General features: G+C 43.5%; 1 protein-coding gene across 1 annotated transcript in view; it reads right to left on the bottom strand.

Annotated features, from left to right (window-relative positions):
• Positions 1 to 17,277, bottom strand: part of CACNA2D2 (calcium voltage-gated channel auxiliary subunit alpha2delta 2) — a 1,426,314-nt gene that overhangs the window by 28,375 nt on the left and 1,380,662 nt on the right. The window contains exons 32-33 of the mRNA XM_030206789.1: positions 11,532 to 11,684; positions 5,441 to 5,493 (exon numbers count right to left, since the gene is read on the bottom strand). Coding sequence (XP_030062649.1) covers positions 5,441 to 5,493; positions 11,532 to 11,684 — 206 coding nt within the window. The remainder of the gene's footprint in view (positions 1 to 5,440; positions 5,494 to 11,531; positions 11,685 to 17,277) is intronic.

The following is a 17,277-nucleotide window of genomic DNA, read 5'->3' as shown; positions in this document are numbered from 1 at the left end:
AGAGTGGGAGACTTGCCCAGAGGCGATTGTGACCCAGTTAGTGGGAGGAGGGTGTTAGTGTAGAGCACAAGTGGCAGGTTCAGGCTGACCTGAGCTGTGCTGGGGATAGACCCTCTAAGCTCCAGCGGGATAACCCCAGGCAGGTGGCTAGGCATTTTGTGATAACATCTTTATTGACTGTTAGCACAATTATTTGCACTAATTGGCTCATTATTCAATTGAATTGTACGTGCAAATTGGACACCATTTATATAAACTGGAGGAACCATTTCTTTACCCAGACTGAATGAAGGTGTTCCTGGGGCGGGATTGGGGAGGGGGTTTAAATTTATGTGCATATGTGAGGAAGAATAAGACTGCAGGGGTACTATTGGTGCCGAAGTTGTTTGTCGTTCCTGAAGAAGCCTGAAGTGAAACTGTGATGCACTGTAGAGCGCATCGGCAAAGACAAGATAACTGCCCACCATATTATAGTCTTGATTGAAGGTTCAACTGAACATGTTGGGAATTTTAAAATAAAAGATATAAATGAAAAAAAAATTCACAATTGGTGAAAGGTTAACTGATATGAGGAATTAAAAATAAAAAGAAAAGAGTAAAGAGGTTTTTAAGGACTCACGAGGAAGCCACTCAGCTGCTAGTCCAGCAAGTTACAAGCAAGACAGATTCTGAGCTTCTGAAGTCCTTTCCCTCCTTTTCAAAAATATCTTCATGGTAATAATTACTTAGCATTGTTCTAATATTACTTGCATTGAGTGGAGAGTGAAGCAAGTCAGCAGCCTTTTGGGTAGTTAATTTAAACCCATAAAATAACCCATCAAATCTGAGTACGCCAAGGAAGAAAAATGTGAATGCATAAAATCCCTTGGAAAATGTTCAAAATGGAAGTATATGCATAGCATTGTTTTGAAAATACGGTGGTATCCGCCCAGGGAAAAGTATAATGTACACCTCCCCCCCTTTAGAGGCCGCTATGGTGTGTGATCTCAGATGCCAGATGGTTGTATGTAATCGTGACCAGTATCTGGAAGCATACAGCCTAACTAGGAAGGAGGTAAAATATAGTAACCTCATCTTTCGCTCTCGAAGAGCGAAAGAGGAAATAAAACTAAGTTCAGGATATAACCCAAATTTAAAAGGATACAACTCAAAATTCACAAAAACAATTTTATTTTTCTTACGTTCATGAGTTGTATTTAACTATAACATGTATATCTATATTACCAATATACTCATTTACTAAAACAACCAAAAATAACCATATAAGTGATGCAAATACAATTCACTTTAGTTTTTCTTTTCTTGTTTTATACGTAGGATTACCATAACGATCAGAAAATTTATTTTCATCAGATAAGTATCCCTTTTTGTTTAAATACGACACTCTGAAAGTTAAAATCTTTTTCTTCCCTTTAAACTTATTTTTCTCTCTCTATAATTATAAAGAATTTGATCCTTTGTGAACTATTTATGTTTTCACAGAGTAAGAGCTTCACTTCAACAAACACACAGGTAAGTATGTATCTTGCAAAGACTTCTTTATTTTAAGTTAATTTCATAAGAATCGTTCCAAGAGAGTTACTTAACTGAAGGTAAGTTTGTTTCTTTTGTATGTTTTCTGAAGTTAGATGATGATGCTGTCTTGCTTGCGTGGGGGCCCATGAAACAATTCTGATACAATTCCAGGAATCTATCTTGTAGAAATCTTCTTCCTAAACCTCACTTAAATAAAATAAACTAGAAGGCAAAACCCTAACTTCCTATTGTAACAGGGTATCTTCTACTAGTGACATTTAATTATTTATGAAAATACTTTGGCCCAGCAGACTATTTAAAATAAAATAAAATAGTTCTATCTTCCTGGCCTACACTTTATTTTAGTTTCCCTAACTTCTCAGGAGTTGTCAGAACATCACACCGTGGCTCTGCCTCTCATTCAGCCCTTCACAGTCAGCACAACACCCAACATTCCATGGCACAGAACACCTTATAATTTATGCCTGATTCTCCTTTAACATAGTCAAACAACTGAATTAAAGTTACCAGTTGCCTTCCCAAATAAGCCGGAGACGAGACTGAAACAATGTTTGTTGCTATTTTTCTCTCTATTTAGGACAGCCAAGATACACTGTAACTCTCTCATCAAATAAAATGAGGTACTATCCAGAGCAATACCTTTAGTGTACAACCACTCATGTACTTTCAGCTCTCAAAACTTTCATTCAATAGTTTTAATCATTACTTCTCTCTTTTTAGTCACTGCCATTCAGCCCTGCACACCCTCTCTCACCAGCAGTTTCAACTCCACTCAGCAACTGTCAGCTCAGCTGTTGCTAAGCCAATGGAAGCTTGGCTTGGGCATCAGAGGTCTCCCCAGAGAATAGAAAACTTTATAGAAAACCCGTTTTTTTTTTTTTTCTGTCAATTTGGAATTCCAATTGATCAAGCTAAATCTCCATTTTATTTTATTTTTTCCCTTAGGAATCAATGTAAAAATAGTATCTTTATGAAAATTAAAGTCAAACATACCCTGAACTGTACCAAATTCACTAATACCGTCAAGCATCACACTCTATTTTCAATAGACGCCCCTGCTTTTTCTCACCTAAAACCCTTTTCAAAAATCCAAAATAAATTTAAACACCTAACAAAAATTAAATTAACACTTTCTACACCTGCTCCATCAAAATTATAATTTTAAACCCCCGAGAGCCCTTTTTAGCTCCCCTCACCAGTGGCGTACCAAGGGGGGGCGGTGGGGGCGGTCCACCTCAGGTGCACGCCGCTGGGGGGGTGCCGCGGGTCTGTCGGCAATGCTCGTTCCCTGCTCCCTCTGCCCTGGAACGGGTTACTTCCTGTTCCGGGGCAGAGGGAGCAGGGAACGAGCGAAGCTGACAGGTGTGCGGCACCCCCCCCCCCCCAGCAGGTAAAAATGCACCCGGGGGGGGGGGTGTCGTTTCGCTGGGGGGAGGTGTCTGTCGTTTCGCCGGGGGTGGGGGTGGGGTCACTGCACCGGGGGTGGGTGCATCAGCGATCCGACCTGGGTGTCAGCCACCCTAGGAACTCCACTGCACCTCACTGAAACTACTATTTAAAATCTTATTTTACAATTTTAACCCCCCAGAAAATTTTAACAAAATTCCAGGAACCCTAAACTATATAAAAAAAAATTAAAATCCATTTAACCCCTTAATTCCCATAACCAAAAACCCCAAAGCTCACAAATTAAAAAAAAAAACCCGAAATAAAACTTTGGGCCACCAGACCCCTTACCTGGTTTCTGAAGTCCCCCTAACATGACAACCACCAACAAAACCTGTCCCGAGAGTCCTCTTCCAAAAACGGAGCTAAAACAAAAAAAACCCCAAAAATCGCGAAATCCCTGGAACTCCAGCTCGGACTACATAAAAATTTAGTCCCAGGCCTCAGCGGGGCCTACCAGAGCTCCAGGGATGGATGCCGCGTACAACACATACTTGCACGCTGCGTCCTCCGCCCCCCCCCCCCCGGCAGGCTAGGCCACAAGCCTGCCATTTTCCTGCCAGGTTCCTGCCTTACAATTGTCATTCGCCTCCAGCACGCCTTCGCAGCTGGACACGTTTTGACGGCACTCTCGGCCTGAAGCCCTCCATACCTCCCTCAGACCCCCAACCTTACGCGAACCGGCCCAAAACGGGCCAGAAGATACCCGGGGAGCCCGGCAACATTGAGACTATCCCTACTTACAATAAGCACACAACTTACAAAATTACCTTTATAACTTCTAGGTATAACAGGCATTTTAGGAACTTTATGAGTGCTGGGTTCTAGTCCCATCACTTTGCCAGGAGAAGTATTTCACAGGGTTGGTAGGGGCCTATGTGTCTAGTTACAGAATTCAATTATTTGACATTGTCTTTTGAATTTTGGGACTATACTATTCAGAGAGTCCTATTTTAATACCATTGCTGTATAAAGGCTACATGGAAAAAGAGAGTGAGCAGGGTAATTCTGAAATATCATTTAACCCTGTAAATGACTATTTCCACAGGTAAAAGGGCTGTTTGAAAACTGGCCACCTGACATGCAGGTACAAGTACATTCATTGTGTAATACCGTATGTTGACCTGCATTTTCATGCCACTGTTCCTGAAGCACATTAAGTTAAGGGAAGTTACAATGCATGTATATCTGCATTTTCAAAGGCGCATGCATTATTTTTAATGGAAAAATATCTGGAGAAGAAGCATATGTAAACATGTGGGTATGTTTTCCTGGGCAGTTTTCACACGGAAATTATGTCTGTACTTTCTCTTTAATCCAAATGTACTTTGCATCAGGGCATTTTGTTTTGAAAATTGCCCTCACAAGGAGAACAATTATATACCAATTTTTTTTATTAACAAGAAGTCAACAGCTTCATACCTGGGCATCTTTCAGTCTAAATTTTGCCATAGGTCCAGCGGCTCCCAGTTAGCATGAGGAGTAAAGTTTTACACTATTGGCAGACTGAATGGGTCATTTTGGGGGTTTATCTGCTGTCATAAAGGGGATAATTCTATAAAGTAGGCTGTGATAACATGAGAGAGGGTTGAGGGTGGGCTCTCAGATTATACAGCCAGGCATGGCTACATGGTAAAACAAAACTTTTTAATAACTTAAAAGGTTGAGGCCTGTTACTTCACAGGTAAAGAAATGAAGGGTAAAGTCTCTTGAGATTCAGAAGAACTTTGAACCTAGGCACTAGTCTGGCTCCAGCCAGGCCTCAAGAACAGGATTCTCACAATTATTCACATTAAGTTTTGGCCTACTTGAGCCAGGTTATGGTAGCTACACATAGGTCATGAAGGTATACGCTGTGGGCCCGTTTCTCCCTTCCCTGGGCCTCCTTAACCCAACTCTGGCAGCTGTCCTCCTAGCCTCCTAGCTCCACCCCCCCAATGTCACTTCCTCTTTGGGTGAGACTATGGGGCTTGAGGTGGTTCTGACTTTGTGAGGGAATATTCTTAAGGGAGAGGAATAGCATCCTATAGACTCCCTCACATACCCTCCCCCTCTTCAGCTCAACCATGCTCAGTTGCACCTGTCATGTCAGGGTCCACCCCAAAATGGTATTGACATGCTCCTGGCCCACCTGATGTCACACCTGAAAGCTGAAGGGTTGGAGGTCGAAGAATTAAAATTATGGCAGTAGTGGTTTACTCTAATTTCCCTATTATCCCTGTTATGGAGAAATGTACTACCTGGGAATGCTGGAAGCTGAATCTCATTCCCTCAGTTTGACTAGCTGAGGGCACAGTGGGAAAAACAGGGGAAATAGGTTGTGGCTATTTTGTTTCACATAGCAAAGTAGCTCTTTATTCAGTTTCTTGAATTATTTATCAACACCCAGAATAGATAATGAGATGGGGGAGGGGGAGGGTAAAGAAAGAAAATATGGAAGAGACAGAGAAACTCTTACCAAGTGGCAGCAGAAGTCCACCATGCCAGGTTTAGGAAGTCTGCCACAGTTGGCTGTGAAAAGAAAGGAGGCCATAGGTTATCCCTAAATAATCCTCATCACTTAAAGTTGGGATCTCTTCCAACATGAACAGAGCATTTGGCAGATGCTGATAGCTCAACATAGGCGGTCTCACTTTATCAGAGAGATGATACCAGGGACTCAGTCATGCCCACATATTCCACAGAACACAGAAAAAGTTGCCTTTTGTCTACCTATCAATCTAGTTCTCCACTTGAGGGTCAGATCCCAGTTCTAGACTACAACAGGAAAGGATCAGAATAATTTAGAAGGTTTAATCTTGCTTTTCCCTGACATAAGTACATAAGTATTGCCATATTGGGAAATACCAAAGGTCCATCGAGCCCAGCATCCTGTTTCCAACAGTGGCCAATCCAGGTCACAAATACCCGGCAAGGTCCAAAAAATGTACAAAACATTTTATACTGCTTATCCCAGAAATAGTGGATTTTCCCCAAGTCCATTTAATAATGGTCTATGGACTTTTCCTTTAGGAAGCCGTCCAAACCGTTTTTTAAACTCCGCTAAGCTAACTGCCTTTACCACATTCTCTAGCAACGAATTCCAGAGTTTAATTATACATTGTAGCTTCATCGCATGCCCCCTAGTCCTAGTATTTTTGGAAAGCATGAACAGACGCTTCACATCTACCTGTTGAACTCCATTCATTTTTTTATAGACCTCTATCATATCCCCCTCAGCCGCCTGTTCTCCAAGCTGAAGAGCCCTAGCCACTTTAGCCTTTCCTCTTAGGGAAGTCGTCCCATCCCCTTTATCATTTTTGTCACCCTTCTCTGCACCTTTTCTAATTCCACTATATCTATCTTGAGGTGCGGAGACCAGAATTGAACACAATATTCAAGGTGTGGTCGTACCATGGAGCATTATAACATCCTAATTTTTGTTTTCCATTCCTTTCCTAATAATACCTAACATTCTATTTGCTTTCTTAGCTGCAGCAGCACACTGAGCAGAGGGTTTCAACGTATTATCAACGACGACACCTAGATCCCTTTCTTGGTCCGTGATTCCTAACGTGGAACCTTGCATGACATAGCTATAATTTGGGTTCCTCTTTCCCACATGCATCACTTTGCACTTGCTCACATTAAACGTCATCTGCCATTTAGACGCCCACTTTGTGGTGAATCATCTCATCTTCTGTCTCTCAGTTTATCCATCTAATTCAATGGTGGGGGATGAACACACAGATCAGACACCGAAATTTGTTACACAGCCTTTCCATCCCAGAAATGATAATGTGAAAATATTTCTGAAGTATCGTCATTTCAAAAAGTGTTGGCATCCTGTTTGGATGGGAGGTGTTATATAATTCAGTATCAGGCTCAGTGTTAAAGCAAATGAAACAAAGAAACAGAAAATCATTACAGGTTCTAATGCTATGTTATCAAAAATATCTGAGATATTTCAGTTCTACTTCCTCAGAAGAATACTGTTATAAAAAAGAAAGCTCGTCAGATGTGTGTGTCCCTAACAACTTTTGTGTTTGGTGTTCTGTTTATAGCAAAGTAATCTCTACATGTCAGGGGGATCAGCTGCAGATAGGTGCATGTCCTGGAAAACAGAATCCTTTCAATATTGTGTCTTATATATTGCCATATTGTCACGATTGTGACTTTTTCTTGGTTTGTGCTCCTCTCGCCCTCTGGTGGCCAGAACCGGTGGCTGCCATAGACTTTCTAGACTCTCTTTTCAGTCCGGCCCAGATATTTTAGCCCTCCAGTTTTGCTTGGAAGTTTGGCAGCTAGCCTCACCCTTAGCTGCCTTGAGATTGCTGCAGTGAGCCTCAGCTGCTGATGGGCTTAATAGCCACCTGGAAACTTCCTGCTTGGCCTTTGCAAACGCCAAAGGTCCAGGTTAGTGTTTGGTGCTGATAGGAGCACTTCTGTCTGCTTGTTTGAGCTTCCCTGCTTTACCCTTCTGGTGCTGATAGGAGCACTTCTGTCTTGCTCTGCTGTTAAGATCACTTCTGTCTTGTTGTGCTGTTAGGAGCACTTCTGCCTGCTTGTTTGAGCTTCCCTGCTTTACCCTTCTGGTCCTGATAGGAGCACTTCTGTCTTGATGTGCTGTTAGGAGCACTTCTGCCTGCTTGTTTAAGCTTCCATGCTTTACCCTTTTGGCCTCCCTGCTTTAACCTTCTGGTGCTGATAGGAGCACGTCTCTCTTGCTGTGCTGTAGGAGCACTTCTACCTTGTCTTGTGTCTTACCTGTATGCCTTGTTCTTGTCTGGGTGCCTGTGGGCACTCCTGTTTTGAACCCTAACCCTGTTTCTGTCAAGCTTGTTCTGTGTCCTATTCCCTGTCTGAGAATCCCAAATCCTTAGTAGTCCCGAACCCTGTGTTAAGCTTGTTTAGTATCCTGTTGGTCTGGAGGGGCATAATCGAATGTCGCCGGCCAAATAGGTCGCCGGCGATCTATTGTGGCGGCGGTGCCACAGTTGGCTGGAATCGTATTATTGAAAAAGATGGCTGGCCATTTTTTTTCCAATAATACGGTTTAGCCCGGCCAAATGGCGTGGATTTCGCTGGGTTTGAGATGGCCGGGTTTGTTTTTCAGCGATAATGGAAAAAAATACCGGCGATCTCCAACCCGGCAAAATCCAAGCCATTTGGTCGTGGGAGGAGCTAGCATTTGTAGCGCACTGGTCCCCCTGACGTGCCAGGACACCAACTGGGCACCCTAGACATGTGGGTACAGTGGGTTTTGGAGGGCTCCCATTACCAGCACAAGTGTTACAGGTGGGGGGGGGGGGAGGGGGATGGGCCTGGGTCCGCCTGCCTTAAGTGCACTGCGGTACCCACTACAAGTGCTCCAGGGATAGGACTTGTTGCTGCTGTATAAGCTTGCCACACCAGTTGACACCTGAACACTAATCTCTTTCAAAAAGCTCTTTATTTGAATAAGCACGTTTACTCATAGTTAACTGCAGATCAGAGGTTGTGCCCCACTGGCAAAGAGTCTTCCTGGTACTGAGATTAGCAGTAGGTCAGAGCTGGCAGAATGGTGTACAATGCCCTCTTTCAGCCACATTCAAGGTAAGAACTAAGTTCTCTAACGTGGCTAACACATGAAAGGGATCTAAAACTGGCTTACAAACATGGCCACTACCTCATGGACTAACGGAAGTAAAACAGGGCACACTCTGACCCAGTTAGCAGGGGAAAAGCACCATGGGAGTACAGCCCAGTACCCTACATCCACCACAATGCATTGCTGATGTGACTCTGCAGTGCACCTAACAGAAAAGGTGTCACACTCACCCGAGAGCCACATCACAACCAGGGAAAGGCTGTCGGAGGATAGAACACATTCTGCTGTCATGGAGGTGGGTACAGCATTTGAGGCTGGCAAAAAAGGTTTTTACTTTTATTTTTTTAGTGTGGGAGGGGGTTGGTGACCACTGGGGGAGTATAGGGAGATCATCCCCCATTCCCTCCGGTGGTCATCTTGTCAGTTGGGGCACCTTTTTGAGGCTTGGTCGTGAAAATAAAAGGACCAAGTAAACCCGGCGAAATGTTGCTTATCGCCGGGTTTTTTTTCCATTATCGGCGAAAGCCGGCCATCTGGTAGCCATGCCCACGCCCACCCATGTCCCGCCTTCGCTTAGCCGGCGACACGCCCCTTTGAACTTTCGCCGGCGAGGCGACGGGAAAGCAGCGATGCTGTCAAAAATGCAGCTTTCGATTATACCGATTTCGCCGCTTTTCCGAGATCACCGGCCATCTCCCAATTTGTGTCAGGAAATGGCCGGCGATCACTTTCGATTATAAGCTGGCTGGTCTGTCTGCAAGCTAGGTCCAGTAAGTCCTGCCGGCCACCTGCACCTGGGAGCTCAACCCCTGGGGAATGGTGGTCAAGCGCAGGTGAAGACCGGTTGATCTGTCCTGCTTATTCCCTGCCTGCCTACTGCTGTAGTTCCAGTCCTGTGGTTCCAGTTTGGTTGTTCCAGCTTTGCCTGTCTACAGCTTCTCCTGCGTTGCTTGCTTACCCAGTCCTGGTTAAGGGTCTTGCCTACTGCTGCCGCTTGTCGGCAGTGGTCCAAGGGCTCACGTGGTGCCAGTGTCCAAGAGCCTGAGACCATGACACATATCTTCATTGACAGCCGACATTCCAACCCATATTCCAGCTTCAATAGAATGGAGGTAGAGAACAGAGCCTCTGGTTAAAGTTCCAGCTTGGTCACTCTTTGGCATCCAACCTCCAACCCTTTAGTGATTTTGGTCCCTCTCAAAATGACACCAAGTTAGACGGGTAAGATTTCAGCTCCTTCCTCTCCTTTATAACTATCAAATCATGGGATGTGAAAGAGGCCAAACGAAGAGCCTCCTGCTGACAGTAGGGAAAGTCGCTGCTTATCCCTGGGGGTAGGTAGCCTGGAATTCTTGGGCCACTGTTGGAAGCAGAATACTGGGCTAGATGGACCTTTGGGTTTAACCCAGTAAGGCAATGCTTTTCTTATTTTAAGCCTGTGACTTCCCCGGGAGCCTGCTGTGCTTTATCCAGGGGACTGACACTTCCACTTCAGTGCTGGTAGAAGGGATTTACGTGCATTAAGTGAACTTTTAGCCTTGTGCCTCCCTCAATTAACTTTAAAGCACATAGGTTCCATACTAGTGCTTGACCAAAATCAGGATTTTTGGTTTCGGCCAAAATGGAATCTACGGCTGAAATTGTTGCTCGGTTTTGGCCTAAAACAAAGCCGAAAGTGAAATTAGCCCCAACCCAGCCCCCAAACAGCACCCACTCCCTCTCCCTGACCAGAAAGAGCCTCTTACCAGATCCACTCTTCGACAGCAGCCCCCACCTGGCCCTACCATGTCATCGGTGGCTAGTAGGGGCAGGAGTCCAATCTCAAAATAGCTGCCATGACCTCCAGCAGCAGTCTCGCGAGACTGCCGCTGGAGGTCCAAAAAACCATTTTGACACAGGAGGTAGGAGGTGGAGGTTGTGCAGAACTGTTTCGGTTTCAGCTGAAAATGTATTGAAAATTTTGGCCAAAACAGAAACAAGCACAAATTATAGGCTGGTTTTGACGCTAAAGCCAAAACTAAAATTTGGTTGGCCTCTATTCCTTACAACCTCTCTCTTCACCAAGATTTTAATAAACTACAAAATCATACCAACCCTACTAGAACAATCCTGTAAAAGCATATCATTGGTCCCAAAAAACAGAAAGGCAATTTTTTTTTGTTACATCTGTACCCTGTGCTTTCCCACTCATGGCAGGATCAATGCTGCTTACATGGGACAATGGAGGGTTAAGTGACTTGCCCAGAGTCACAAGGAGCTGCCTTTGCCTGAAGTGGGAATTGAACTCAGTTCCTCAGGACCAAAGTCCACCACCCTAACCACTAGGCCATCCACAAGCTCTAAGATGGGATTGATAATAGCAGATCAGTGATAGATATACAAACTTTATTCGTGCAAATAGCAAAACTCCTTGCATTGCCCGACACTGGCTGTGTTTTGCCCAAACACGGCTGCCTCAGGGGTCAGACTGTTGACAGCGTCTTCTTTGAAAAAATCAGAACTAACACTACAGAAGTGGAGTCTTTACAACTGCCAGAGTGACGTATACAAACTCCTCTTGCGATAGCAGTTGTAAGGACTCCACTTCTATAGTGTTAGTGCTGATTTTTTCAAAGAAGACACTGTCAAGATGCAAGGAGTTTTGCTATTTGTATGAATAAAGTTTGTATATCTATCACTGATCTGCTATTATCATTCCCAAAACATATCATTGGACACTGTTCATTTAAATATTACACTTTGTTTCATATAATGAGAGCAATTTCCAAAAGCCAGATACCCAGATAAAAGGGGCTATTTAATAACTGCCCTCCCTCTCTATGGGTAAATATATGTGCTGATGGTTTTTTGAGTTTGTATGACCGTCAAGACCCACTGCTGGTGCTTTGACTGTAGCTAACCTTTGCTGCACCCCAGAAGCTTCCGCCGGCGGTGACCATTCAAGTCTGCTTAATGGTTAAGCCGGACCCATTTCACTTACCACAAAAATCCCTCGGGGTGCAGCCCCTGTGTTACTTTCAGTTTTTTGGGTGCACACAGCTTGATAGTCGTAGGACTCCTTCCGTGTGAAGAATGAATTATTGTAAAGCGCTGACATCAAGTTAGGGTCCACTTCACTGAAGAACTTCCCCACCTGGGATAGAAGAGAAATGGCATGAGGTGAGGTGGAATGCGGAAAGGTGTGATGGGTTAGATGAGGCAGGACGACACCAGGTGAGGTGGTATGGAAAAGATAGGGGAGGATTTGTAATTCATGACATAAAAGTATTTATTTAGTTATTTATTTTACACATATCCCAAAGCGGGTAACAATAAAACATACATATCATCAATAAAATAAAATAACCAACAAACAATCATCTTAACAATACAATCAAAACAAAATCTAAATGATATGTCCATCCACAGGGATTGCAATGGCTCAGTCACTTAAGAGTACTTAATTCCTCTAGAAAGGCCTTTAAAAAGCAATGAGTCTTTAAGAGTCATCTGAACTGTTGAGTATTATCACACAATCTTAGAAGACCAGGAAGATTATCCCAAAGTGAGGGTCTGGCAACAGAGAAAGTTCACACTCATTTCAGCATAATATTATGTCAGAGGTGAAGTTAAACGCAGTTGTCTCAGTCTCTCAGACCTCAATGATCGCCTTTGGCAATGCATCCTTATAACATTACTAAAGTATACAGACACCTTCCCATATACCAAGGCTGTCGAGGGGGGGGGGGGGTAGGGGGGACCCAGCACCAGCAAGCTCCTTCTTGCCTGTCTGTTTCCGGGTCTGTCTCTCTGCTGCTCCTGGGTGCCAGGAGGACCTGAATGAGTGCAATTATCCAGGTCCTCCTGGCACACTGGAGCAGAGACAAACCGAAGGAAGAGCAGTCAGACACATGAAGGTAAGGGGGCAGGCGGGCGGGCAAGAGCAGCATTTTTGCCTTATTCTTCATCTCCCTCTTTTCAGGAACCCTACACTCCTAAATTAACACCGTCTCTAACTTAATGCTTGTGTATGTGTTCCCTGCCCTTCCCTCAGAGACTGAGCCATCTATCCCATAATAAAGCAAAGCTACTTATGTGAAACAGGTGCTCTTCAAGGACAGCAGGATACCAGGCCTCAGATGTGGGTAACCAGTGTAAACAAAGCATAATACCTTTCTAGAGCGGGTATGTCAAACTCATGACTAAGGATGGGTCATTCTGGCAGCCACGCAGGGCTGTACTAAAATATTTGCCCTCCTTATTCTCCCCATTACAGTTACTTAAGAGCGAAATTAATAATATTATGCAATTAACCAGATTTTAAATATAGAATATGCATTCGATATAACAACACAGGCTGCACAGAACTTCCCTGTGGGTTGCATGTTTGATATGCTTGTTTTAGGGAGTTGTACTGTGCATATGTGGCAGTTCCTATGACAAGGAAGAGTTAACGCCTACAGAAGGTAGGACAGTTTCATAAAGACTGGTATTCTGCTCTGCTGTCATTGGAGAATATTAGCTACAAGTAAAGAAATTTGCTTTATCTGAGGACAAATAGGAAAGCAGTCCTCACAATTGGGACCACCCAGTTACATGCTGTGAGGAAGTGTATGAGAAAACCCCAGTCCTCTGGAACCTGCCTCCCACCTTCCTCTGGCCAGGCCACCATAAGGAGTTAGAGAAGGAGTCTAGCCAAGAAAGCGGGGATCCAACCAGGAACTATAAGAAGCCAGCAGTTAGGAAGAGTCAGAGAGGCTCCGAGGGAGGAGGAAGGAGCTTCCAGGATGGACCCTAAGATAGCCTGCAAGGTAGGTCAGGCTTCTTTATATGATGCCAGAGGCTGCTTTGAGGCCCTTTTTGAGACTGATGGGCAGATGATCATAAGCAAACGCAGCCACGTTTGCTACCTCCCCATGATCAAAGCCTCCGAGCACATGAAACAACTCGCTCATGGGCTCTGAGCGCAAGTAGCATGCAACTGCATGCTAAACAGGTATTTTATTATTCCTCCCCAATGATCAGCGATGTCTGCAGCAAACCCTACGCCAGTAGGGTTTACAGACCATTGGAGAGAATGGGAAGCCCTGTCCAGCATACTAACAGGTCCCCCATTTCCCCCAATAGACACCCCCCACCTCAAGTCAGCTACAAGGGGCCTGGAAGCTCCAGTCCCCTCAACCCCCTCCAGATACAAGTTCACGGGATGCGCTGGGAGGGGCTTCACCACCATGAATTTGTGGCCTGTTAGGGAACAAGCCTCTTTCATGTTTGACCTGAATAATCTTTATGTTGAACGTGAAGTGACTGCCTGAGAAGGAAGACAGGCTTATGCTTGTGTTTGAACCCAACTTATTTATTTAAAACATTAATAACTTGCACTACCTGAAATCCTAGGTAATTAATAATAAAACATGCATAAAATCACGAAATAAAACATCAAAATAAGCAGCTCTGGTTTGGTTGCTTATGCACAGGCTCTGGGCTCGAACGCTCGTGCATTGTACCACACATGCCGGCTGGGAAAATAGGATATTTTTGGTGGCCCATTTTTATGTGCTTTAAAAAAAAAAAATGAATGCAACCTCAAAATAATAAACATGGCCACAGGGAGAAAGAAGTGGACTTTAATTAACAAAGACACCGCACAGGACAGACCGACTCAATCCCCTTATCTTCCAACAGTAATGGGATGTAAATGTTTGAATATTCCATGGTTCCTGACCTCAGATGGGCAACTGATGCATCCATGGCAGCATTTTAAACACAGAAATCAATTTCTGGTTTTAAGAATTAGCAAGTGGCTTGATGGGAGGCTTCCACAGAAGAAAGCCTTAAATAAACTGAATAATTGAAGATGATACTAATGTGAACCTTAATGGATTTAATCTTCAGAGCAGACTCTTATAGACATATAAGTTATTCAAGCAGATTTTGTGTGGGACAGATCCAACCTTTCCTTCACAACAGAGGATAAACCTCCTCCATTTAAAACCATAATATCTTCTATTATAATGTCTCCTAGAAGCCCAAAGAGTACAAGACATATCATTAGACTGAATCAAGGAACCAATATCCTGGCTATGAGGCTCAGGAACCAATGTTGGGTAAACAACCATATTCCCTGAATCTGTGACATAAGACTATAGGGGAAAAAACCCTGGATTGTTTCCCTGATTGGTAACTATCACTGGAATGGGAACTCAATTTGTCTATGAAGATCTTCTGAGTATTAGTGCAGCCTGCATTATTAAATGAACTGGACAACCTCATAAAATATGAGGAGCTACAAACTAAGATTGGGACATCTTGGGGGGACCGCTTTGCATATGCCCAAATTAAACATTGCATTTTAAATCTGAATCAACCAGCACTGAAGGCAAAACTAGAACATAAAATACGTGCATTTTTTCAAGATCTAGAGGTTACAGGAAGGTCAGTGTTGACTCTTCAAAGAGCACTAGTGAAAGGGTCTGCCCCCCAAAACTTCCAAGTCATCATACAGAAATGGGAAAAGGAATTGGGGGGGGGGGGGTCGCTGGTGGATTGGGATGTTGGAGCTACATTAAGGGGTATCCCGTCTCTTACTGTTGATGAGAGTCTGTGAGAATGTTGGTATAGGGTGGTCATGAGGGCATACATGTCAGGGCAACAAGTAGCCCACATGGGCTCCAGACAGGAGGATAGATGTGTCAAATGCAACCATACACCCCATACTTTATATCATGCTGTCTGGGGATGCCCGGGATATATGAATACAATCCTAGGTAGTACAGTAGATGGGACCTGGGATCAGTATGTATTAGATACACAGTATTTAATACACAGCCCAAGGGAGCACGGCTTTGGCACTTTCATGGGTAAGTAATACACTTCCATAAGTGCTAGTAATCTATCTGGCTAATATTCAGAGCGAGTTAACCAGCTGAGAATGGCTGCCAATCAGTTAACTCGCTTGTTTGTGGCTATCTGGCCATTTTCACTGGCACTTAACAGGTTAATGCCACTGAAAATGACTAATTAGCACCGCATGTCAAGCCGCCTATGTCGGCCAGGTTTAGTGGATAAATAAGACCGCCCTGTCTTTATCCACTAACCCATGGCTGGTTAAGTCTGAATTATTATTATTATTACATTTGTACCCCGCGCTTTCCCACATAATGCAGGCTCAATGCGGCTTACATAGTAATTTGAAATACAAAGTTAATAGAATTTTAATAAAACAGTAGTAAAACAATGTAAAGTTGGGCTTAGTAGTGTATGATAAGTTGAGCTACATAAAACATGACTAGGATAAAAGAGGGTAGACAGGATAGGATAGTGTAATTTGGGAGAAAGGGTAAGGAGGGATAAAATTAAGGAGAGATGGAAAGAGAAGGATGGGAGGTAGGTATTTAAGTCAGAACAGAATTGGGGGTGGAAGTTGGCGAGATTAGGTTGGGGCATTTGGGTAGGCTTGCTTAAAGAGATCAGCTTTCAGCATTTTTTTAAAGGGCAAGAAGTCATGTATTAACTTAATAGTAACTTAACTGGTTAAGCACTAGCCAGCTTTAAAAAAAATATAAAAAAAGGCTGTTCAATGCCAAAGCTTGGACAGCACCCAGCACTGGATTTCTGGTTTTAGTGCTGGTGGCGGACAAAGATATGATGCCTCAGGAAACTATTTTCCTTTGTCAGGAATTTGTTCAAAATCCTTAGGTCTAGGACAAAATGGAGTCTTCCTACTTTCTGTGGAATTAGAAAATGCTTGGATTAAACTCTACCCTCTTTCCTCTGGAACAGTGAGTTTAGCCACTCTGGTTTTCAGGAGGAAGGAGAGTTATTGAATAGTAGTACATCCTGATGCTGAGAATTTGAACATAGTTATCTTAGTGCACAATCTGATGGGGTTTCCAAGACATGAAGTCTGTATTCATTTTATATTATGCTGAGAACCAATGTGTCGGAGGTTACAGTGAGCCGATAGCTAACATAAAACCTTAATCTTTCCCACCACTGGAAGGTTCTCCATTTTTGTTTACCTTCTATAGTACTTTATCCACTAAAATAAAGGTAATAATACATTAAACAGTTGTAGATATGGGACATGCTGGACATGAACCAAACGACAGGACTGCTATGGTAGCCTGACAGTTATGAGTAAAGCTAGGCCTCACAATACAGGTCGAGAGGGCAAGTCACTGAGAAGCTAGTTAACAAGGGTGTTAAGTACAAATGCTAAGACACGATGAATCTGCAATCATATTTTGATGAATCTGTAACCCCAATGAAAGATGCTATGACATGATGATTTTGCATTTCCAATGATAAGTATACGGGACATGAAGTTATAAAGTTAGAATCATGGAACAAAGTAGCCAGAGAACTAATGTCAGTTTCACGTTTGTGTCCCGGCTAGTCTCTCATATGAGAATTGATTGTATTACTCAGCCTGATTATATTCTGTGTCCTTGCTTGGTAAGTGGAATAAATAATTATTCTCATATATCCGTAGCCTTCTGAATCTTTTTGTCTCCTCACTTAGTAGGTGATAAGTACATTATAGCCTGGAGTGGTGGACACTCTAGGCAATGGGTAATTAGTAGTTTATTACTTGGGGAGGGCAAAAAGGTAATACACAGTCTTCAGCTTTCTAAAGGTACAGTACTTTCTAGATATCTCTTCTGAAACTTTCTCTCTGCAGCTCATGCTTCATTCTTCCTAAACTGCAATTTCCCAGGTCAGATATACCTTTCTCCATCTTGAGA

Source organism: Microcaecilia unicolor, chromosome 6, assembly GCF_901765095.1.
Source record: "Microcaecilia unicolor chromosome 6, aMicUni1.1, whole genome shotgun sequence".
NCBI lineage: Eukaryota > Metazoa > Chordata > Amphibia > Gymnophiona > Siphonopidae > Microcaecilia > Microcaecilia unicolor.
This window is presented reverse-complemented; position numbering and strand designations above follow the sequence as displayed.